Genomic DNA, 25,703 nt, shown 5'->3' on the forward strand with positions numbered 1-25,703 from the left:
GAAGGCCACTGCTTCCAGATTTTAAATAAGCCTTTGTGAGAAAGAGGTAGGTTTTCCAATAAATCACTTCATTGAAGTTAAGTCCTGTTAACCCTTTACAAAATAAACCGCTTTTGATAGAGAAAAACAAACAACAGCTCTTAGGGGAAGTCAGTTCATTTTAATCTTATAGCAACAGCAACGTGTTAATTAGTCATCATTTGCGAATATTAAATGTGGAGATAATAAAAATACAGATTTCTGGTGTGGGTGTGGAATAGCATCTTCTACACATGGCTCTTTTTTTCAATTACTTTCTTCCTCTTCACCAGTTCTGCAATTTAATACTTACTTGTGTGAATTAGATATACTGTTGCATAAATATAAGTTCTCAGAGTTCTATTTCCAGTTATAAGTGACCAGAATATCAACACACACTATGTATTGCTCTTGAGGAAACCTCACTTGGCCATTCTAAAAGGCTGGGTAAAGGATTTATGTACAATATTTGGGTAACTAAAAGGTTTTCAGATATTTCTTTTGCCATTTTGCACAACTTGTCTTCCATACAGTGTGATGATGTCAGACTTCCCTAAGGACAAAGCTGCTCGTACTCTGAGGAAAGGGGGGAGCGTGGACTCTCCAAGTGGTCATGATTTCCGCCGGAAGGAAGGTCCTGGGCGCACCAGAGAGTGAGTGATGGGTGTCTAATGACTTAAATTCAATTATTGAAGAAAAAGGTCCTTAATGTTCATCAGCAGGGGAAAAAAAGTCCTGGGGGACATGAAAAGAGAAAATGGGCAAATACAAGGCTATTTGGGGGGGCCTTAAGGAAAAGAGGGAAAGCTTAAGTGACATGTTGACCCTATCAGCATTTGTACTGTTTCACAGATTACCCTGAAAAACCCTGTTCCCAAGAGAACCCCTACATGTAATTTGCACCAGCCGCCCTTACAAGTCTCTTGAATTCCTCTTCTCCATGTCACACAACTGCTCTTTGTTCATTTTTAAGATCAATATGTACATATATAATATACTTATTATTTAGTACAAATTTTGTACAGTATTTTCATGGTCTTCGTATCATTTTTTCTGTTTTTTTTTAATATCCTTTTCAATGGTTGTATCATCTTATATGAATTTAAAATTCTGGATTAGTTAAACCGTTTTCAAATTACTGGCATTTTTTTTCTTTTTCACCATAAAATATCTTTCTGCTTGGTTATTTCTCAACAATATAATTAGTGGGTCAAAGGATAATGAGTACTTTGTTTTGTTCTTGCTACATACTGCATTTACTCTGCTAAAAAGATGAATTTCATGGCACTCCATTTTGACCACTGTTGGCAAGAAAATAACAAATTATCTGATGCAACAGTCAATAATCTATGTAATAGATTTTCCTTCTTAACAGTCTCCACAGGGTCAAAGGATGTGGTGTATTAATCCCCATGGTTGGGAAGTGGGAGCTGGTTTGTTTGCAAAACAGAGACTAGAAGAATTAGAATAATTGGAATTCTGAAACCAAAAGCTTTCTATTCTCAGCATCTTTTAGTGCACTTAAAACTCCACCTTCAGTCTTAGAAGTTCGTAGATTACATGTGCAATCTCCCTCACTTGCAAATGAAAAATGAATATAAAGGAAGAGCAGTCCTGGCATTTGTCAGAAACATAGGTGGAAGAATAGTTAACTTTCGCTTCTAATTCTAAACCATTCTGGTTGCTACCTCCAACATTTAAGTAAACAAAGTCTTTTATTTTTTTTTTTAATACAAGGGATTGAACCCAAGTGTGTTTTACCACTGAGCTACATACATCTCAAACCCCACCCTCTTTTTTTAAATTTTGAGACAGGATCTCCCTAAATTGCTTATGCTGGCCTCAAATTTGAGATCCTCCTGCCTCAACCTCCTGAGTTACTGGGATTATAGGTTGGTTCCACTGTGTTCAGCTAAACAAAGTCTTTTAAAATTTTGTTTTAAAATAATTGCTTAAATTCAACTGACTTTTACCAAGAAACTATTCAAATAATCATCTGATATAATGTCCCCACAATTTTTAAAAATGCCCTCATTCAAAGACTAACCTAACATCCTTATTTGCAGGGTTTTCATTTACCTCATCCTTATCAAAACACATTAGAAAGTCATATAGATGCAGGGTTTGGTGAAGCTTGAAGAATTAAAGATCACTTTTTAACCCATTATTGATGAAGCATAAATTGAAATTAAAATTTTTAATGCAAAAACTATTTTTTTCCAACACATTGGATTTTTATCTAATGACTACTTTTAAGTAGCGCTCACTTTGGTTGGACTCTCAAACAAAACATTTGAAATGGATCTTCTACTTGCACATTTTTCCTTAAACAGCCAATGAACAGCTTCCAAGTCCCCTTGCAATGCAGACTGCTTAGGAAGCCATCATCCCAGTTCTCATTCTACATTCCATCCCATGGTCTGCTTCAATCAGAATAGCTGATCCTCCTTCATGATATAAGTCCTCCACTGTTAGAAAAATTCCAGAAGCTCAATGGCTATCAAATGCAGGTATTGTTTGAAATTGCAGTGCATTACAATGCCTTATAGAAAAGCATTAAATTTGAAAATTATTCCAAAACAAATCAACAGCATAAAGCATATCGTGAAGTATCCTGAGGACTTATGACTTCATCTCATTTCATTTCCCTAGTTAATACTATTGGGTGGACATCTTTCTTACTGCGAAATAACCTTGGCTTGTAAGATGAGGATACAGAACAAAACATAAGTATGGCATCTGGAGTCCACAGATCCCTGCCTATTCCCAAGGCAGCATCTTCCCCAACATTCTGCAGCATCCTACCCTCTGGCCACTATCAGCAATCCCTCTGCTGTCTGGCCTGTGGCCATTGCCCCATGCTGCTGCACTGTGGTGCAATCCCACTCCTTGCCTAGATTGCTGTTCTTACACTCTTCGGGCTTCCCTCTTCCCTTCCTTTAGATCTTAACTCCATCTCCACCCCTCCAAAAAATCTCTCAAATTACCCAACCATGACCACCACCACCTCCAAACTAAGTTGGAGGCTCTTCCTTTTTCTCCTGCTGCTTTCCTTTTCTACAAGAACCTGTATTTAGAGATCTTCTCATCTGTCTCCTCTGATAGACTGTGCACTTCTTGCCTTTGTAGCAGTAATCACACTAAGAAGGAAGACAAAAAAGAGTAGGTGGGGCTGCTGGCAGGCTGCTCCTTGGGTGTGGTATAAGGAGCACAGAGTTAGTCCTTCCATTTTGGTTCTCTGTCCACCATCTTCTGCGGTGGTAACCTGTGCATAAAGGGATCCTGGGAGTAACCAACATCTGAGTGCCTTCCAGTTGTGATAGAAAGATTGCGTTTACATTTGACAAAATTATCGTCAAAACTTCTCTGGATTGGGTCTTTTTTGTTGAAGCTTCTGGTTTTATTATAATGTAAATTTTATGTTTCATTAAAGAAAAGAAGAAACCTCCTAAGATGGATCTCCTCAACCCAACATCTTAACTGTTGACACAGTTTCTTTCTATACCTACATAGTTGTCACCAAATAGCATCTGTACACTTGAATTCTGTTTGTTTTTCACTTAAATAACTTATGATGGCAATCGCTAGCATTCACTGAGTCCTTATCATGGACTTCATTTATGCCTTACAGAGGCTCTGTAACAGGGGTTGGCAAGCTACAGATAAGGATTAGGTACAGCTAGCCACCTGTTTTGGTGTGGTCTCCTGGCGAGGTATGGGTTTTACATGTTGGAAAAAACTCAAAAGGAAAACAGTATGTTATGTCCATATGAAAATATAGTAAGTTCAGGTTTCAGTGTCCACAAGTAAAGCTTATCAGAACACAGCCATACTTGCTTACTCCTGTGCTGTCTCTGGCTGCTGTCACACTGAAATGGCCGAGTCGAGCAGCCATGACAAAACCTATAGGGATCCTTGGCAAAACCAAAAATACTTGCTATTTGGCCTTTTACAGAAATGTTTGCCAACTCCTGCTCTATAAAGATAGGTGTTACTCTCTTCCCCATTTTACAAATGAAAACAAACTTAGAGAGTTTGAGGCTCTGAAGCTGCAGAATTAGCAAGTAAGAAAAAGGCTTTTTCTCATTAGTCAAGTATTTTCACTCCCAGAAAATTTGGCAATGCATGTGTCACTTGCATTAATGATACTGTTCCATTTATTCACCAGAACCTTCTGTCTCCCATCCCTGGGTCAGAGCAGGTACTCCCAATGCTGTCTTTCTGGCTGGAAGCTCAGCCTTGGCAGACATGGAACCGAGTTTGAACAGATGTGTTCTTAAAATAGAAACAGAAGCTGTGAGGTCAAGTTTCTTCTCAGGATAATGTGACATGATATCCAGGCTTACCTTCTCTGAAAACTAGAGTCCTTCTAGATGCTCAGGGTGAAGGGTAGGGGGCTGAAGAATCTGGCTTTTACCTCAAACCAAAGTTACAGTGATATTATGTAACCAGAACTTTCTGTGTTCTCCACTTTAATCTACTGAGGGCCACACTCTGAACTTTTTCACTTATTTATTCAGGGATTAGTGAGCTTCTACCATGTGCCCATTATTGTGCCACTTGTTAGATATATGTTTAAAAGTTAGGTAACTATGGGGTTCCAAATGAGAAAAACTCATCTTTCTAGTGAATGGAGAGCCACCTGGTAACTCTTTTGCACAGTAGGGTAGGTCTTTCCAGTAAAAGTGAACAAATTAGAAAGAATTGTGTTCGTTACTTCATTTGAAGCATTTATGAACCACACAGAAACCATCGCTGCTCTTAAGGAGTTTATAATCTGATGGGAAAGACAATGAATAAGTGATCTTAAATGTGACGAATTCGTTCTGTGATTCTAACCCACACTACTATGAGCTGCTTTGGAGCAATGGTGTGTCCAGGCTAGAGATTTGATCAGAGCGAGGGACCTAATTATATTTCCAGCTACATCAAACTAATGCCTCAACAGGATCTGATTGAGATATAGCTCCCCCCATGAAGAGAGAGGAACTTGGAGAAATGAAAATGGCCATGTTTCCAAATCCAACCACAACAAAAGCTAGTTTTGTACTTTACAGGTAATTAAGCCATTTTACATACAATATCCATGTGCCTAACCTGTGGGTTAAATGGAGAAGATTATTAGATTATCCTCCACTTACTTTTGTAAATGGGGAAATGATGGATATTTTCTGAAATGGTGGTTTTTTTGATAGATGGTACTGGGAGAAAATATGGAAGAGAAGCTATAAAGCAAATTGAGGAAAGCATACAATAATATATTGTGTTCTAGGAGTAAGGAAAGTTATCTTCAACAAGATCCCAACATGAAGAATCAAGTGGTAAAGCAGAAAGGTGTTTGATAAATATAACTTCAATAAAATTTAACATTTCTGTTTAGTAAAGGATATAATAGATACAGTTAATAGAATGGTAGGAGATATATGTTTAAAAATCTTGCATGTTAACAATGAAAAGGATATACATTTTATACAAAGGAGATAACAGTTTTCAGAACCAAAGCCTAAAAAGCTAAACAGAATATGAAAAGATGCCCAAGAACACTTGAAACCAGTAAAATATCAATTAGAACTACATACCGTTTTTGCACCCATTCAAACGGCAAAGCATAAGAAAGGAAAATAATACCAAGTATCTGCAAGGAGTTTATAATCTAATGAGAAAGACAATGAACAAGTGAGAATAAAAGTCTTCGATCTATTCAGCAAAAACATCTAACAGTATTTTAAAATTTTAGCTATCTGTGTGTTCCTTATTCACTCAGCTTTCTCAGAGCCAAAGTCAGTTTTCACAATGGCCCACAAGTCCCACCATGATCTGGCTACCATCCTTTGTAATCATCCTTTTTCAGCTCCCACTACTCTGGCCTCTGGACCCTTTCAATCCACAGTTCAGCACTATTGCATGTGCTGTTCTCTGTCCATGGTATCCTTTTCCTGTGCCATCCACATGGCTCATTTCCTCACCTCCTTTGAGTATTTGCCTTGACCACTTGGTTTAAAACTGCACTCAGGCCAAGAGCAGAGGCACCTGTAATCCCAGTGGCTTGGGAGGCTGAAGCAGGAAGATCATAACTTTATAAGCCGGCTTCAATAACTTAGCGAGGCCCCTAAGCAAAATAGTGAGACCATGTCTCTAAATAAAATATAAAAAAGGGCTGGGGATGTGGCTCAGTGGTTAAACTCCCCTGGGTTCAATCCTTAAGCAGGACGACTGCATTCAGGCACCCTCTCCCTCACCAACACCCAAACTCCTGTAATCTGATCTACTTTTCCCTGTGCAGTTGTCTCCTCATACAATACATAATTTAACTGTTTAGTATTTACTGTCCACTATCTTTTCTTTCCTCATTACAATGAGTTCTATGAGGACAGAGACCTTAGTTAGATTGTTCCAGTACTGTATCCCAAAGATCCAAAATAGTGTTTGGCACATAATGATCCCTCAATAAGTGTTTTTTGATCTAAATAATTAATGCATTATGTTAATTCCTGAACAAGCAACTTCTATTGCTCACAGAAAAGTTAGATTCAAAGATCCATATACATATGAAGTCCAGGGTGACTGGGGACTTTTACCTTGTAGACACAAGATGTATTTAGGCAAATAGAAAAGTGCTCGTTCAAATGTTTCATACAAGATATATTTTTGGCCTCTATGCTGAACATTCCATCATACATCTATTCAAAAGAAAATGAACCATTTCATCTGTGTTAGAAATCTGCTATCAGGAGACCAAGATGACCGCGAATAGAGTGCATCACACACTGTATACCGTGCCACTGCGCAGGTGAATAACGAGTTAGAACAACAAAAAACTAGCTTGTTAGGAACTTACAGCAAAAGGGGGGTGCACCGAAACCCAGAAGAAGGATTTCCAGCACCGAGGTCTGGTAATTGAGTCTCAAACGCGAGCCAACTGTGCGACTGGAGATCCGGGCTGACTGATCTGAGCGGCCCGCCCCACGGCTACAGATGGCAGGGCACCACCGAGAAGCGACCAGCAAGCAGGGAGAAACGTGGCTGCAGATTCTGTGGAATACTTCTGGCTGAGCCCTCACTGCCCCCGAGCTGAGTTCGGGATTTCAGACGGGGAAGGAAGCAGTACAGTTCTATCCCCCACAACGGAAACTCCACCAAGGAAACCAGCAGCCACCATCTTGGAGAGCTGAAGTAACCACCGCCACTCTCCAACAGATGCAACAATAAAACAGGTGAGTGTTACTCAGCTCATCTCCCATACAGCGGGGAATTCGCATAAAATCTCTCCTAGGCTTTCTCGGGGAGGGATTATGAGAGCAAGCCTGCACCTTCAACTCCCCCTCCCATCAGCCAGTGCTGGGGGAGGGGCAAGCGGAAAAACTCAAAACAATAGAGTGCCGGGGTTCCCAATAGCCACCCTCCACACCCAACAAACGGCAGGCCCAGAGTACAGTTTGAACTGCCGAGAGGCATCACTCAGGGGAAATCTGGTCTAGCAGGAGAAACCAGGGGACTAGAGACCAGGCCCTCTCGACTGGGCGGCTGGAGACCCCACACCCGCCGGCTGCCTGCGCGACTGGGCAGCTGGAGTCCGCCCCCCACTGGCGACCGATCCCCTGCCGGCTGCCTGCCCAACTGGGCGGCTGGAAACCACCCACATGCCGGCGACCGGGAGCTGAAACCAACCAGAAACAGTCCAGTCCCACCCCCCCATTCGGACACCCCAGCAAGAAGCCTGGGTCCCGTCATAGCAGAGAGGTGACGTCACTGGAGCTCGGCCGTCGGAATTCCTTCCCAGCGGAATCCACTTTAGCAGGCATAGTCTACCAACACAAAGGAGAGACAACAGAGATATACAAAACCAAAACAAATCTATAGAAGAGAGCAGAAACACAGCAATCAAATAGAGCTGGAAAGTAAAGTGAACATCATGAAAAAACAAGGGAAAAAAGGACTACAAACAATGCAGGACAACTTAATTCTACAGGAGGACCTAGAAGCATCAGAAACAGGGATAGGGAAAGAACTCAAGGCATACCTAATTCAGATGGAAAGGAATATTAGAGAAGACATGAGACAGCAAGTCCAAGCAATAAAAGTATATTTTGAAAATGAATTAAACAAACAAATTCAAATGGCAAAGAACGAGCTTTACCAGGAGATAGAGATCTTAAAAAAAATCAAACAGTAATCCTAGAAATGCAGGCAACTATAAACCAAATTAAAAACTCAAATGAGAATATTACAAATAGACTAGATCAAGTAGAAGTCAGAACATCAGATAATGAAGACAAAGTTTATCAACTTGAAAAGAATATAGTCAACACAGAAAAGATGCTTAAATCGCACGAGCAATCTATTCAAGAGATATGGGATGTCATAAAAAAACCAAATTTGAGAGTCATCGGGATAGAAGAAGGCATAGAGATTCAAACCAAAAGAATGGACAACATATTAAATGAAATAATTCTAGAAAACTTCCCAGAGATGAAAGATGGAATGGATTGCCAAATTCTGGAAGCCTACAGGACCCCAAACATTCAAAACCATAATAGACCAACTCCAAGACATATAATTATGAAGATAGCCAACATACAGAAAAAGGAGAGAATATTAAAAGCTACGAGAGAAAGGAGGCAGATTACATTCAGGGGTAAACCTGATTTTTAACGACTGATTTTTCATCACAGACTTTGAAAGCGAGAAGATCCTGGAACAATGTATTTCAAACGCTGAAAAATAATGGATTCCAACCAAGAATACTGTATCCAGCAAAATTAAGCTTCAGATTTGACAATGAAATTAAAATCTTTCACGATAAACAAAAGCTAAAAGAATTCGCAGCCAGAAAACCAGCACTGCAAAGCATTTTGAGCAAAATACTACAAGAAGAGGAATTGAAAAATAGTGCCCAAACCTAACAGTGGGAGGTACCTCAGTAAAGGGGGAGGAAAATAACCAAAAAGTAAAAACTAGCCAAACTAAAATAAATAAATAAATAAACATGACTGGAAGTACAAATCATATTTCAATTGTAACCTTAAATGTTAATGGCCTAAACTCACCAATCAAGAGACATAGGCTAGTAACCTGGATCAAAAAAACAAATCCAACAATATGCTGCCTTCAGGAGACTCATATGATAGGAAAAGACATACACAGGCTGAAGGTAAAAGGTTGGGAAAATCATACCACTCACATGGCCCTCGGAAGCAAGCAGGAGTGGCCATACTCATATTGAATAAAATCAACTTCAAACCTAAGTTAATCAAAAGGGATAAAGAAGGACACTATATACTGTTAAAAGGAACCATCCACCAACAAGACATAACAATTATCAATTTGTATGCACCAAACAATGGAGCTGCAACGTTCATAAAACAAACTCTCCTCAAGTTCAAGAGTCAAATAGACTACAACACAATAATTATGGGTGACTTCAACACACCGCTCTCGCCATTAGACAGATCCTCTAAACAAAAACTGAATAAAGAAACTATAGAACTCAACAGCACAATCAATAACCTAGACTTAACCGACATATATAGAATATATCAACCATCATCAAATGGATACACGTTCTTCTCAGCAGCACATGGATCCTACTCAAAGATAGACCTTATATTATGCCATAGGGCAACTCTTAGTAAATATAAAGGCATGGAGATAATACCATGCACCATATCTGATCATAATGGAATGAAACTGGAAATCAATGATAAAAGAAGGAAGGAAAAATCCTACATCACATGGAAAATGAACAATATGTTATTGAATGATCAATGGGTTACAGAAGACATAAAGGAGGAGATGAAAAAATTCTTAGAGACAAATGACAATACAGACACAACATACTGGAATCTATGGGACACAATGAAAGCAGTTTTAAGAGGGAAATTCATTTCTTGGAGTTCTTTCCTCAAAAAAAGAAAAAAAACAACAAATAAATGAACTCACACTACACCTCAAAAACCTAGAAAAGGAAGAGCAAAACAACAGCAAATGTAGTAGAAGACAAGAAATAATTAAAATTAGAGCAGAAATCAACAAAATTGAAACAAAAAAACCATTGAAAAAATTGATAAAACTAAAAGTTGGTTCTTTGAAAAAATAAATAAGATCGACAGGCCCTTAGCCATGCTAACAAAGAGAAGAAGAGAGAGAACTCAAATTACTAACATAAGGGATGAAAAAGGCAATATCACAACAGACACTACAGAAATATAGAAGATAATCAGAAAGTATTTTGAAACCCTATATTCCAATAAAAAAGAAGATAGTGAAGATATCAATAAATTTCTTAAGTCATACGATCTGCCCAGATTGAGTCAGGAAGACACACACAATTTAAACAGACCAATAACAAAGGAAGAAATAGAAGAAGCCATCAAAAGACTACCAACCAAAAAAAGCCCTGGACCGGATGGGTATACAGCGGAGTTCTACAAAACCTTCAAAGAAGAATTAATACCAATATTTTTCAAGCTATTTCAAGAAATAGAAAAAGAAGGAGCTCTTCCAAATTCATTCTATGAGGCCAACATCACTCTGATCCCGAAACCAGACAAAGACACTTCAAAGAAAGAAAACTACAGACCAATATCTCTAATGAACGTGGATGCAAAAATTCTCAATAAAATCCTGGCGAATCGAATACAAAAGCATATCAAAAAAATTGTGCACCATGATCAAGTAGGATTCATCCATGGGATGCAAGGCTGGTTCAATATACGGAAATCAATAAATGCTATTCACCACATCGATAGTCTTAAAGAACCATATGATCATCTCGATAGATGCAGAAAAAGCATTTGACAAAGTACAGCATCCCTTTATGTTCAAAACACTAGAAAAACTAGGGATAACAGGAACTTACCTCAACATTGTAAAAGCTATATATGCTAAACCTCAGGCTAGCATCATCCTAAATGGAGAAAAACTGAAGGCATTCCCTCTAAAATCTGGAACAAGACAGGGATGCCCTCTATCACCACTTCTATTCATGATAATATATTTAACAGACCCAAAAGGGTCTACAAAGAAACTGCTAGAGTTAATAAATGAATTCAGCAAAGTGGCAGGATATAAAATCAACACGCATAAATCAAAGGCATTCCTGTATATCAGCAATAAAACTTCTGAAATGGAAATGAGGAAAACCACTCCATTCACAATATCCTCAAAGAAAATAAGATACTTGGGAATCAACCTAACAAAAGAGGTGAAAGATTTATACAATGAAAACTACAGAACCCTAAAGAGAGAGATAGAAGAAGATCTCAGAAGATGGAAAAATGTACCCTGTTCATGGATAGACAGAACTAACATCATCAAAATGGCGATATTACCCAAAGTTCTCTACAGGTTTAATGTGATGCCAATCAAAATCCCAAAGGCATTTCTTGTAGAAATAGATAAAGCAATCATGAAATTCATATGGAAAAACAAAAGACCCAGAATAGCAAAAGCAATTCTAAGCAGGAAGTGTGAATCTGGAGGTATAGGGATACCAGAGTTGAAACTGTACTACAAAGCAATAGTAACAAAAACAGCATGGTACTGGTACCAAAACAGGCAGGTGGACCAATGGTACAGAATAGAGGACACAGAAACCAATCCACAAAATTACAACTTTCTTATATTTGATAAAGGGGCTAAAAACATGCAATGGAGGAAGGATAGCATCTTCAACAAATGGTGCTGGGAAAATTGGAAATGCATATGCAACAAAATGAAACTGAATCCCTTTATCTCACCATGCACAAAAGTTAACTCAAAATGGATCAAGGAGCTAGATATCAAATCAGAGACACTGTGTCTGACAGAAGAAAAAGTTGGCTACGATCTACATACTGTTGGGTCAGGCTCCAAATTCCTTAATAGGACACCCATAGCACAAGAGTTAATAACAATAATAAACAAATGGGACTTACTCAAACTCAAAAGTTTTTTCTCAGCAAGAGAAACAATAAGAGAGGTAAATAGAGAGCCTACATCCTGGGAACAAATTTTTACCCCTCACACTTCAGATAGAGCCCTAATATCCAGAATATACAAAGAACTCAAAAAATTAAACAATAAGATAACAAATAACCCAATCAACAAATGGGCCAAGGACCTGAACAGACACTTCACAGAGGAGGACATACAATCAATCAACAAGTACATGAAAAAATGCTCACCATCTCTAGCAGTCAGAGAAATGCAAATCAAAACCACCCTAAGATACCATCTCACTCCAGTAAGATTGGCAGCCATTATGAAGTCAAACAACAATAAGTGTTGGCGAGGATGTGGGGAAAGGGGTACACTTGTACACTGCTGGTGGGACTGAAAATTGGTGAGGCCAATTTGGAAAGCAGTATGGAGATTCCTGGGAAAGCTGGGAATGGATCCACCATTTGACCCAGCTATCACCCTTCTCGGACTATTCCCTGAGGATCTTAAAAGAGCGTACTATAGGGATACTGCCACATCAATGATCATAGCTGCACAATTCACAATAGCTAGACTGTGGAACCAACCTAGATGCCCTTCAATAGATGAATGGATAAAAAAAATGTGGCATCTATACACAATGGAGTATTATGCAGCACTAAAAATGACAAAATCATAGAATTTGCAGGGAAATGGATGGCATTAGAGCAGATTATGCTAAGCGAAGCTAGCAAATCCTTAAAAAACAAATGCCAAATGTCTTCTTTGATATAAAGAGAGCAACTAAGGACAGAACAGGGAGGAAGAGCATGAGGAAAAGATTAACATTAATCAAAGACAAGTGGGGGAGAGAAAGGGGAGAGAAGAGAAAGCATATGGAAATGGTAGGAGACCCTCAATGTTACACAAAATTACATATAAGAGGTTGTGAGGGGAAAGGAGGAGGGAAACAAGGGAGAGAACTGAACAATAGCAGAGGAGATAGAGAGGGAAGATGGGAGGGGAGGGGAGCGGGGATAGTAGGGGATAGGAAAGGTAGCAGAATACAACAGTCACTAATATGCCATTATGTAAAAATGTGAGTGTGTAACCGATGTGATTCTGCAATTTGTATTTGGGGTAAAAATGGGAGTTCATAACCCAATTGAGTCAAATGTATGAAAGATGATATATCATGAGCTTTGTAATGTTTTGAACAACCAATAATAAATAAATAAATAAATAAGAAAAAAAAGAAATCTGCTATGATGGGCCATGCCCCTTCTTGATGATCCCATAGTAACAAAGAGGTGTCCTTGGCACCCACCATCCCAGTGTTAGCTCCCTGATGATTGCTGGGTACAGTGTGGTTTTGAACTTGTGTGCTCGTTTGGGAGCTGCAGCATCAGTTTCCTCAGCTATCCTTTACCATCACCTCACCAATAATGTGAGTAAAACATCCCCAAACCATACCAAAATTCAGTAAACTTACTGAATTCCCAAGAAAAGGATTTTTCTATGCATATTTTATCTTACATTCTACATCACATTTGTTAAAAATGGGTTTAATTTTTCTTGTATTACCATTAACTCCCACTTTGCTTAATACATTGTGGTCAAAAAGTACTTCTTGAATGAATTTTTTTTAAAAATCCAAAGAACAAAAATATAAATTAGAACCTGAAGCCCTTTTCTCTGTGCACTCTGACATTTCTCCACTGGGAGGCAGCACATGACCTTAGCAATAACTTCCCCCATTCACCAGACCCTCCCCTCCAAAAAACATCTCACTTCATATTATTATTATTATTATTATTATGTACTAGAGATTGAACCCATGGCCTTGTGCATGGGAGGAAAGCACTCTTATCAACCGAGCTATATCCCCAGCCCAAAAAAGGCCCACTTTAATGATACCACTAAGGAGATGGTGGCTCCAGGCATTTCTTATTTACAAAGACAAGGAAGAGATGATACTTCTGACATTTAGTTACCTCTTGTTTCAGCTTCAAAACTTCAAAGTAAACAATAATGTATTGTAGGTTTTTCTTAAAAAGAAATAAGAGCTGGGAGAAAGAATTTTTGATGTTTTCATCCAAGGAAATGATAAATGTTTGAAAAGGTAGATATGATTACCCTGATTTGAACATTACACAATGTGAACATGTATCAAAACATCATGTGATACTCAAATATGTACAATTTTATGTGTCACTAAATAACTAAATAAATGGTGAAAAATGGCAGTGAAAATATCTTAAAGGGAGCTCTCAATAAGAATAGATGCTATGGTGTCTGCTGATATTTAATTGAAGGTATTGTTACTGTCTCCAACAGTCATAGCAATAAGACAGGCCTTGTAGTCTATGTAATCCATGGATGGGTCAGTAAGAAAATTTGCAACATGTTTTTGAGAAAATAAATTTCATCAAAGAATAAATAAGTTCCACATTCTTTTTTTTTTTTTTTTTGCCTCCTTGCTGCAAAAACCACAAAACACAGTAGTTGTGAATGTGTGAGGAGAGAAGAGAGTTAGTGTCTGAAGGGCATTGAGCTAAAGCTCATCCAAGAGGTGAGGTGAGGGTCAAAGATAGCTGATGGAACCTCTGTTGTAGCCCTGGATGGATGCACAGGTTCAAAGCCATTTTGCTCTCAGCAATAATGAGAGGTTAGTATGAGACATTTCCAAAGTCAGCCAGCTACAATGTAAGAGCTAAAGCTTGTTATTTTGTACAATCACTCTTTCTCCGTGAAAGCTAGTTTTTAACTGTTCTCATAGTAGCACATACAATTGCCAGCATTCACTGAATTCTGTATCAAATTTATACATTTTGATATAAATTTTATGGGACAACTGAAATTCATCCACTCAATTTGCAATGTTGTGACAGGTATCTAATACATATATGATGATATACGTTTATTATATATATACCATTAATAATTAAAATTATAATTTATTTCTGGAGTACCTCGTGTTTTATCTTTAAAGATTTGAAAGGGCTTGAGTGAAGCTATTTATTGGTAGAAAATATATCCACATTTTCCTAAGTCAGTGTTCTGAACTTATTACTAAATCCCCCAATTTTAAAATATAGGAACTCTTTCATTTCTAAAAATTTGCCACACCCATATTCTAGTTGAATGTTATTTGCCCATATAGCAAGTATTTTTAGTATTTTAACTCTTTTCTCAAGGACTAAATACCTTAGTTTTTTTTTTTTTAAATTCAGCTCATTCTTCTTTTTTTCTCTTTCTCTAATCCATCTCATTCAGATATCAGAACTATCAGATCTGGGTTTTCAAAAATACCATAAATAGGGTTTAGGGTGTAGCTCAGTGGGAGAGCACTTGGCTAATGTGTAAAGCTCTCATTTTGATCCCCAGTACTTCAAGCAAACACACACACGCGCACACACACACACACACACACACACACTCACACACACACATATATACACACACACACGTATATACACGGTTTTTAAAAAGTAAGATTTTTCTTACAATTTTTCATAAAGTTATAGTCTTGATGAGGACATGGGCAGCCTTTCAAGGTATGGAAAACAATTGACTAAACATGATAAGGTTTCCAGGTTTCCATCAAACTATCTGAAACCTTATCCCTCAAAGCCTCATCTCCTCCACCACATTAACATCCGGTTTCATACTCTATTGCTTGAAGCATTGCCCTCAAAAGTGGCAAACTGCATCAGTTAGAATTTGTGTCAGTTACACCTAATGCTTCTTATAATTATTTATTTAAAAAACAAGCAGTAGTCTAAATAAAATAGGAATTTATTTTTCTCTTATATAAAAGAAGCCTGGAGGGAGGCAATTCAGGGAACTGGGCTTTGGTCATTCTGATCTATATGATCCACAGGTCATCTCAAGGACCAAGAAGCTGCTGAGCTCCTACCATTATATCCATACTCCACTAACCAAGGAGGGGAAAACCAGGTTTTCTGTTGGTTAAATTCACTTTGTTTTGTTTCTGAGGAAGCTTTCTCAAAATTTCCACCTAACAGTTTCATTTGCATTTCATTAGTTTAAGCCATGTAACTACAATAAGAAAAAGAGACTAAGAATTCGCCTTTAATTTAAGCAGAAATATTCTCACAAACTTAGGGTTCTGTAACCAAAGTAGGAGAGAACAACATTGGAAAGAAAATGGGAGTCCACACCACAATGCTTATTACAATTTTCTTTATGATAATGGAATACTTGAAACAACTTAAAAGGTCTAGTGACTAAATGGTTAACAAAGTGAAGAATATTCATATGGTAAGTGTTGTCTTGATGTTTAAAATATTGATGCACACTACTCTTTGTTGACATGGAAAGTTATCCATGATACAGTTTCAAATGGGAAGATAAAATAACACCAGCAGCTCTGCTACAATTTCCATATGCAAGATCTATCATTGAAAAGATTTTTTTAATGTTGATAGTGGTTAGGTAACCACTGAGGTTTGTCATTTTTGTATAATTTTCTTTCTTTGTCATTTTCTATGTGCTTTAAATTTTTTACAAGTATACATTGTTTATGTGACTACTGTGGAAATAAAAAGGTACTGAATGAAATCATCTTCAATAATTCATAAAAAGCAATCTGTAAAACTTTCTATTTGCATGCCAATTTTTTACCATTAGAGTTTTAAAGCTGCCCTTATGACACTAATTTCATAGCAATGATACTATGAAGTATATGATTATTAATCTTCAAGTAAGTCTGAATAAAGCAATAGTGAAGATTTTTGTTTATAAAAATCCTTATTTGCCTTAGTTTTAGTCTTAGACTATTCACCCTAGCTAATCTGAGTCTTGTACCAACTCTACTTACCACTGTCTCTGAATTTTTAGTATGGTATTTAGAAGAAAAGAAATAGGGTTTTTATCAAAACCTTCTGAAGTTCGTGCTTATAAATTTTAATTACAGCAATTGCTTATGTCAAGTAGTTATTTTCATTCTGTCAGATATCATCATATGTGAGACTTTGTCACTGGGAACTCAATAGGGAGCTCAATATTTGAAATCTGTCTTCCTCCCAACATGTACGACATTAAACCCTTTGCTTCATTTCCTTTATCTCTGAAATGGGTAGAATAATGACTCCTTTGCTTATGTTACAGGATATTGTGAAGGTTTTAAAATGAGATAACTGATGGGAAATGTTTTGCAAAGCTGAAAGCACCTACCATTCTGGGGTGCACGGAGTGATCTCAGAATAGAGGGGCTTATACAACATGGGGTTTTCAAAGCAGAAACGTTCATCTTTGATACTACCCACAACACCTGCGGCCACTAGAGCCAATTAGGTTGCTTGCTACTTCAAAGGGCAGCAGAAAACCGAGGCACACAGGTGTTATAAAAAAGAAGAGAAAATCACCAATCCAGAAACCCACCACGTGGGGGGAAAAAAGGAGCCAGTATTTCCTGCATCCCGTTCTTGAGCTGATTGGGTAAACCTTAATTTATCCTGTAAATTGTATTGTATTAAAGGATTTTTCAGATAAACTATCCATGGTGTTCTTAAAATATCAATTTGCAAGAAGTTCATTAATTCCACAGAGCTGAGAATTAAGTATTTCAACTCCTTACAGAGGGAAAAACTCCAAAGGGTTAAGAACAGATATCTTTTCTCATTTAATTAAAGAAAAAAAAAGCCTATTTAGAAAAGTGGTCACTATGTACACACATGCTATTCTAGCATCTCCTTTGAAATGACATCTGTCTCAACTTCCACGTTCACAGGTGGAGGAAATTGGGGGTAGAGAGTTTGCAGTTGAATTTCATCTGCGCTAAGCTGAATTAAAGTAGTGCTGGAGGGACAGTGGGGGCTCCCCTTTGCTTGTGTCTCCTATTTAGCACCTGGATAAGCTCAGGTTGCCTTGGTAACCAAGCCCAAACTCTTTCTTAATGTTGAAAAGGGTGATTGATGCTTATTGACTTAGAATAGTTTGGGTGAATTGTGGTTTCTTTCACCACATAGATAAGTTTCTCATTTTTCTCCTTTATACTGAAGGGATTTGGTAGGAACATATAATAGTGAGCTTTTTATAATACCCCATGTATACACAGATTTGTTTCCCAACATTTTAAGCTCCCTTATATATCACCAGTCCCTTGTGATCTTTGTCTACTTTGAGGAATATTTTTGCATCTGTGTTAGAGATGCAATTGGCAGTGGCTTTTGAAGCAGGCACTCTATCACACTATAGTCAGCAACCCAGGGGCACTTTCTGGATGGCCAGATGACCTGGGTAACTCCACCAGCCTTCAACCACTCACTGATACTTGCTCCAACTAACTTCTCTTCATCTCAGTTGTTTTCATCTCTAACATGTTTTAGACTTTAAATAGGTCCCTGGAATATTTATATAAGACTTCCTTGAAATTTCCATAGAAAAAATTTTACCTCTGTAAATATATTAGCTTAAAGCAATAGTATGGGTTTTTTAAATTATTATAATAAGAGTGGTTAAAGTGTATTTTCTCCCTTGCTTTTAGCTCTATGAGTACCGTGTCTTATATGGATGAACCAGGCCAACGTGACGAGGTCTCTCGCCTTCCAGTCCAGATGGAGAACACCTATCAGTTGGGTGTGTTACTTAATCACTCATCCCTCTTATAAACTTATGATAACTGATGTTTACTTAAAATAATATCTGATAGCCTGTCATTGTCTTCAATCCTAGCATAAGAACCTTAATTGATTAATTTGATGCTGCTTTAGTTTCTTCCTCTGCAAAATAGGAACATCATTTATTGCCTGCTTTTCTTTACCAGTGTTTCCTAAATACAAAGTAATTCACTGGGAGGCATTGATGTGTGTTTGACATAACTAAATTAAGAATTTCATTAGATATTTCTGGATGGAGTTATTATATACATTTTACACACACACACACACACACACACACACACAAGTTAAGTGAAAGATATATGCGTTGATGTTTTTTATCCAACAAAACCAACCAGTACTGTTGATGGGTGGAGGAAAAATCTTCAAGGTAGAAGCAAATAATTTGTGGTCCCCTGTTGACAGAGATGTTTATCTATTACCACAGAGGTTTCAGGTCTTTGAAAACAAAGATCTTTGCACCTGCCCCTATACTCCCAAGTGGAGCCCATAGCAAATATCTTTTCCCATTCATGTTTCTCATAGACCTACTTGTTTTCTCTAAATATGTACCTGCCCACGATTATCTGAATTTATGTGTAATTACTGCTCTGTAGAAATTCCACAGAGACTTCCCAAGAGGAAAAAAAAAAAAAAGGCCCCATGAGCCAGGGTAATTCCATCTGTGACCAGTTAACCCCAAGAAAATTATAAACTACCAGCGCCTCCTACTAGATCCTGTATGCAGTTTTCGACAGTAATCTCTAAAACTGCATGGATTATAGGGCTTCATCATTAGTCAGTCGACTAGGTTTCCACTAGCTAATATTGCTGCCATCAATACACTTTTATACTCTTTCTGGTGACAAGACCCAATTGTCCTTGGGGATGTTCCACAGCCACGACCATTACCACATTTTGTCCACACAATTCTGCTGTGACAACGCTGGCTTCATAGATGGCGCAGTAACTGATCCTGGATGGCATGTAACCCTGGTCCATCCGATAAAAACTTCTGAGATGAAATTCAGGAAATATTGTTTGAACTGTTAGAGAAGCAGGTAAGGCCATGGAATCCAAACAAATGTAGGGTCTGTGGTATTTTCTACCCTCTTGCCCTCACATAGAACTCCACATGAAACTGAGAGAGAACAACTGAATCCTGTTGCCATATTTGAATCCTAAATCCAGTTGGCTATCTTAGACTTTTCAGTTTGGATCAGGATTTTTCCCCACTTATAACGAAAACTTCTTAAGCACTGGGGGCCTATACCCTTGAGCTACACCCCCTGAAAAGCTTTGAATCAGATTTCAAAAAGATAAAGCAGTTGAAATGTGAATCCCTGTGTTTCTTCTTTGTAAAGCTACATTTTCACAACGTATTTCTTCTAAATAGACAAACTAAATTATCTTATCAGTTTTAGTACTGGGTGTTGGACCAAGTTAGAAAAGTAATTTCAGGAAAAGCTTAGTACAGATAAAATATTTCCATATTTTCTTATAAAACTCTGTGTGAATTATTTATTTATGATTAAAGTCTCTTTATGTTCCACAATCCACTTTTTTTAAGCATTCAGATAGCCATTTTAATCAAAACTGTATTTCCACTTCTACTTATTTCTGGGCTTATTTTGCATGAGAAAGGTACTCTGTGAGCCTTTAGTAAAATTTTCTCATATCTGCACAATGTAATACTGGCTAGAAGAGTGGGGATGGAAAGCAGTCAGCTACCAACTCTATCATGTTTAAATTTTTATTTTAGCCAATGACGTTAGCATCGCCTAAACACATCTTAAGTGTATAGCAGGTTTGTCCTCTCTTTGAACAATTACAGTTATCAAAATTGAGGTGCAAAATGAGTGTAATTCATGAAAGTAGGAGAGGAAATGGAGAAAGTTTTTTTTTTAAAAGTAAACATAATTTGCATTTTTTCACTAATTATTAAACAAGAGTACAGAAGAACACACAGGTTTGGGATCTGATACATCTAAATTTGAATTCTAGTTTCGATAAATTCTAGGCAAATGATATTTGAGTTAAGTGTTTAACATCCTTGAATCTTAAGTTTCTTCATATGTAAATAAGGATAATAGTCTATGAGAATCAAATGAGTTAATCTATTTGAATTGCTTCTCTGTTGGTTTCTATTGCTCCTGAAAGTGTCAGACTCCAGAAACATACCATAATCTCTAAGAATAAAGGCCTCCTGTGATATTCAATGTAGCTTCCTATTGATTATAGCTGAAGTGTTCCATGAGACTTTTTCTGGAGTTATGATTAAAGTGGTGCCTGATTCTTTAAAAACGTTGTTTATAAGCATGAGGGCTTTTGTTACACATCTTTGCAGTCACATGAAGACAGCCTGCCAGAGAATGAAGCAGCGTAATAGTGAGAACCTACATACTGAGAGGAGAGACAAAGATCACTTGAGCTCAGTTTTGGTGCAGTGATCGGGTCCTGTCTCTGGTGTCAGATTTTCTTGGGCAGAACTGGTCAATCTCTCAGTATTGACTCTGTGCCACCCCATGGGTCCTTCCCAACCCTGGGGGCCTTACTATCTTCCTACTTATCTCCTCTCCCATCCTGCTGTCTTCTCAGCAAGGCGCATCCTCTCCCACCGCTTACTTCAGAGGGCCATAACCACAGTATAACAGCAAAACACCAATAAAATAAATATCTAATGAGTGTTTCATTATGTGGTACAACTGTTCTAAACATTGTAAATATTTAACTCATTTCATCCTAACGAAAATTAATATGTTGTAATTCTCCTTACCCCAGCTTAGAATTGGGCCTGGATATATTAAGTGATCTTAACTATAGCTGTCCTCTTTTAAATCTATTTTTAATTTTATTTGGTCATGATTTCTTCACATCTTTGCCTTTAAATTTCTAAAACAGTTGGGGGAAAAGCTACCTAAAAAAAAGAAGAAAAGCTAGTCAATTCTGAAAGTGACTTCAGAGAAGCTTAATTTGAAAATCAAACATTGACTCTATCTATCTATTTTCTATCTATCTATCTATCTCTATCTCTATCTCTCTATCTCAGCATCCCAATCTAAGCAATGGATGATGCTGGATGTATAGGGAAAGGCCACAATGAAATAAGAAATTTTTATTTCTATATTTCAAAATTTTTTTCAAAATAGAAGCTTATTAATAGGATTGGGGAAAAAAACTGAGCAAAGTATGGAAAGAACATTGGAAAGACAATGGGAACTATTGGGAACAGGGACTCAAGTGTCTCCCAGATTCTCTTTCTAGTGCTAACCTGTGTGCAGGCTTCCTTTCTACAATGAAAAAATATGGCCTTTGGCAGTTCCTAAGATTCACAAGTCTTCTGCTAAAGGAAGAGGTTGATTCTTTTTTTTTTTTCTAGTTCCAGTTTAAAATAAGAGTGTCTAATTAGAAAGGGCTCTAATTGGTCTGTCTCAGGGCAGTGTCACCTGTGAGTCAATCAACCATGCTCAAAACTTGAGCTTATGGAAGGTGAGAGGTAGATCCTAAAGAGCCACATGAGTGGAGAATGAAGAGAACAGTTCCCAGAAAGGAAGATATTGTTCCCAGAAGGAAGAGAGGAGCACTAGGCGGACAAAATACCTGCACTCAAGGAATCTGCCATTTTCTAAAGGAAATCAGGCATATAAGTAGATACAATGCCAGGCAGAACTACGTTCCATGTGAGTGACGATGGCCAAGAATATTCAAATGGAAATTTTCTATAAGATCCACAGGAAAGTAACAGAACTGTTTGTTTACAGGGGTATTTACATGTGTTGCTCTATCTCTGACCCCAAGCAGCAGGAGCAAGCCATTCACAGTTTGATAATCTCATGTCTGTTCCATAGAAGAAAGATTTCTGCTGAATAATGGTTAGTTTTAATAGTGGTTAGTTCTCAGAGTCATCGTATTACATGTGTCGACTTACTTCCCACCACGATTTAAATTGAAGTGAGCAATTTCTATATTATCCAAATGAAAACACTATTTTTGGATCCTCAGGTGACTAGCCTATGGTCACAAACTACACCCTTCTGTTAAGTTCAGCCTAAGAAACTGCAGCAGGAAGGTAGAAGGGAGGACTGTGTAGCCTGGGAATTCACTTTCCTGGATCCCTGCCCATGGGCTCATCTCAGCCAAAGGAGGCTAGCTGCTCACAAGGGAGCCATCTCCACACAACTGTTCTGGGATTAAGAACTGCCTTCCCGGATTCCTCGAGCCAAGGGTTGGGTGAGGGTAACATCCTCACTTCCACTGGCCATGGAGGACTGCACTATCCCTTAGGATTTCCTCCGACCCCGTCAGACCCTTGATTAAACCATTCTGGATTTTCCTAACTTCAGTTTGCCATGTTTACTTAGACCCTGACAAGTCTAAACTAAACTTATTAATAGATACTGATGACTACTAAACTAAACTTATTAATAGATACTGATGACTACTAAAAGAGAATTGGATATGATTTCCAGTCTCATTCCTTCATCTTTATCAATTCAGCAGTGACTCAGAGTGTAGATGTCAAGCCCTGACACAGTTGCCACGTTATATCATGACATGAGCAGATGACCAGAGGGATCATAAGGCTCATATTCCAGGGATGCAGGATAAAACAGGTTCGTTTGAAATAATGACCTGAATGTGAACTAAATGCAGTCGAAAATATAAACTCTAGTATTAGACAAACCTGTCCATCCCAGCTCTGCCATTGTGTGATTCTAGACAGGATAATGAAATTAACTTAGACCTGTGTATTGGAGATCACAAGGGAGATTCAGCTCAGATGTATAAACAATTATATAAACAAAAGTAAAGTGCTTATCATGGTGCCTGATACATAGAAAATGACTAGCAAAAAAAAGTAGCCATTATTTGTGTGATGATTATTATCTATAAAGTGTTTAATTCTATTTAAATTCAGATATCATACATTAAATATTTATGTGCTTAGCACTGAATTAGACTTTGAAAAGGATAAAATCCAATCTTGCTTACCATTTCACTGGAGAGAAACTCAGATTTGCCTTAGCTATTATCAAGTGGATGATGAGCCAGTATAGCAGCAGGGACCAGTGTGCGGGAATTAGGGAGAGCTGGAGGGATGAATTGCACCTGAGGGGAGGTTCAAGTCTATCTGAAGAAGACATCTGAGCTGGACTTGAAATATGAGTGGCTATTTCTCAGATGCACAGATGGGGAGTGGTGCTCCACTTGAAAGTAAGTGCAAGAAAAAAGTCACGTGAGCATCCTTTAAAAGACAGGTGGGCCCCAGGAGCTGGAGGAGCGTGGGTATGGGGGCTATGGCAGAGAAGCAGAGACCATAGGTTGGTTAGGAGCCAAACCATAGAACTTGTCGAGGGAAACATCACTTCAGAGTCCAGGGTTTCAAGCAATTGTTCTCTTTGCCATGTGGTGGGTAAATTAGAGGATGGAAGAGCTGGGGAGCCAACTGGAAATATGTTGACACTGAAGTTAAGTCACCAGCATGGGAACTAGGAAGAAGGATCTGCAAAGTCAAACAGTGTTAATCACACTCTGTACATAGTCTGATGTATTGTCTTCTTTTCTTCCCCCAGAAAAACCTAACTGGACACCTCATTAGGACCTCTTTCTTCCTTATTAGATAGAGGCCACCAGACTAGTAAAGGCCTCTCCATGTTTCAGTGTTCTCTGATTAGCCTACGGGGCAGGAGGATATGATTTTAAATTACTTCTTACAAAAGAACTTCCATGTGTATTTTCAGGTCCTATCAAACATTTTCCTGTGGTCACTGTTAATCATATCTTGCAAGATGTGTTGACTGAGTATCTGCAAAAAGAAGAATATGAACCAGAGTTCTGCAGACACATAACTAAAACAATTTCAGAGGTACATGTGTGATTTGCCTAAGTGGTTAGCTGTAACTACAATATTTGCTGAAAGCACACCACATCTTCTACTTTTAATGAAGGAAACTCACCTTTCAGTAGTAGTTTAAAAATTATGTTTTTTTTAAAAACTGTTTATTATGTCATATGCCATATATGTGTTATATAACAAGCATTTGTCTAAAACAATGTAGTTTTTTCATTTCTTCTAATTAGTTATACATGATATCTGAGTACATTTTGATTCATTGTATAGAAATGGAGTACAGACTTTCATTTCTCTGGTTGTACTTGATGTAGAGTCACATTCATACAATCGTATATATACTTAGGGTAATGATGTCTGTCTCATTCCACCATCTTTCCCACCACCCCACTATTCCCTCCCCTCTCTTCACTCCCCTTTGCCCAATCCTAAGTTCCTCCATTCTTCTCTTTCCTTTCTCCCCTCATTATGGATAAAACAATGTATTTTGAACAAAAATATATAAAAACTACTCCACTTTAAAAATTTTTATTGTAAAAGATAGTGTTTTGGTCATCATTTTCTTTTCACCATCGCAGCTTTTTAAGAGCCATTAAATATAGACAATGGATCCCTAAATCCTTTCTAGTTTCATCAACAAAATTATTACCAATTTAGCATGGTTTCCTCTGCTTTGTGTTTTTAGTGAACTATTTAATAAACCTTTGTGACTGCTCGAGTTACAAGAGATTGCAGAGAATGACTCCTCAGAACTGAAAGACAGTGTGACTCTAGTTAGACTAGCCTAGCGCTAACACTCTTGAAGGGATGCCACCTTAATTTAGGTTTTCAAGAACACAGAATTAAATTGCAATGTGCCCTGAATGAGTTTTTCCATGTGCCTTAGAAAATGTAGATTTATTGCTGATGTTATGATTTTTCCCCTGAACATCCCATCACATGAGGACAGTTCTAAAGGAAATCATAGCTTCAGTTCTACAACCATTATGGAAAGCATCTACGATGCATCACACTGTTTTTTAAATCCACTATGTTTATAACAAAGGTTGAGATTTCTGAATTTTAATATGTGGCTAAATAAGGAACCCCTCCTTTTTTTAAATTTCTAGGTTATTAAAGCCCGGGTCAAGGAATTGATGATTCCACGGTACAAACTAATTGTAATGATTCACATTGGACAACTGAATGGTCAGAGCATACTTATTGGAAGCAGATGCCTCTGGGATCCTAAAAGTGATACAGTTTCATCCTATGTTTTCAGAAATTCTTCTCTCTTTGCTCTTGCAAATGTCTATGCAGTTTACTTTGAGTGA

The 25,703-nt window shown here is 37.8% G+C and overlaps 1 protein-coding gene across 1 annotated transcript; it reads left to right on the plus strand.

Annotated features, from left to right (window-relative positions):
- Positions 1-574: 574 nt before the first annotated feature.
- Positions 575-25,703, plus strand: Dynlt5 (dynein light chain Tctex-type family member 5). The gene is made up of 4 exons (XM_026410281.2): positions 575-671; positions 18,428-18,519; positions 24,281-24,405; positions 25,500-25,703. The coding sequence occupies exons 2-4, from the start codon at positions 18,432-18,434 to the stop codon at positions 25,701-25,703; spliced, it is 417 nt and encodes a 138-aa protein (XP_026266066.2). The 5' UTR covers positions 575-671; positions 18,428-18,431.

Source organism: Urocitellus parryii, chromosome 11 (genome assembly GCF_045843805.1).
Source record: "Urocitellus parryii isolate mUroPar1 chromosome 11, mUroPar1.hap1, whole genome shotgun sequence".
Classification (NCBI taxonomy): domain Eukaryota; kingdom Metazoa; phylum Chordata; class Mammalia; order Rodentia; family Sciuridae; genus Urocitellus; species Urocitellus parryii.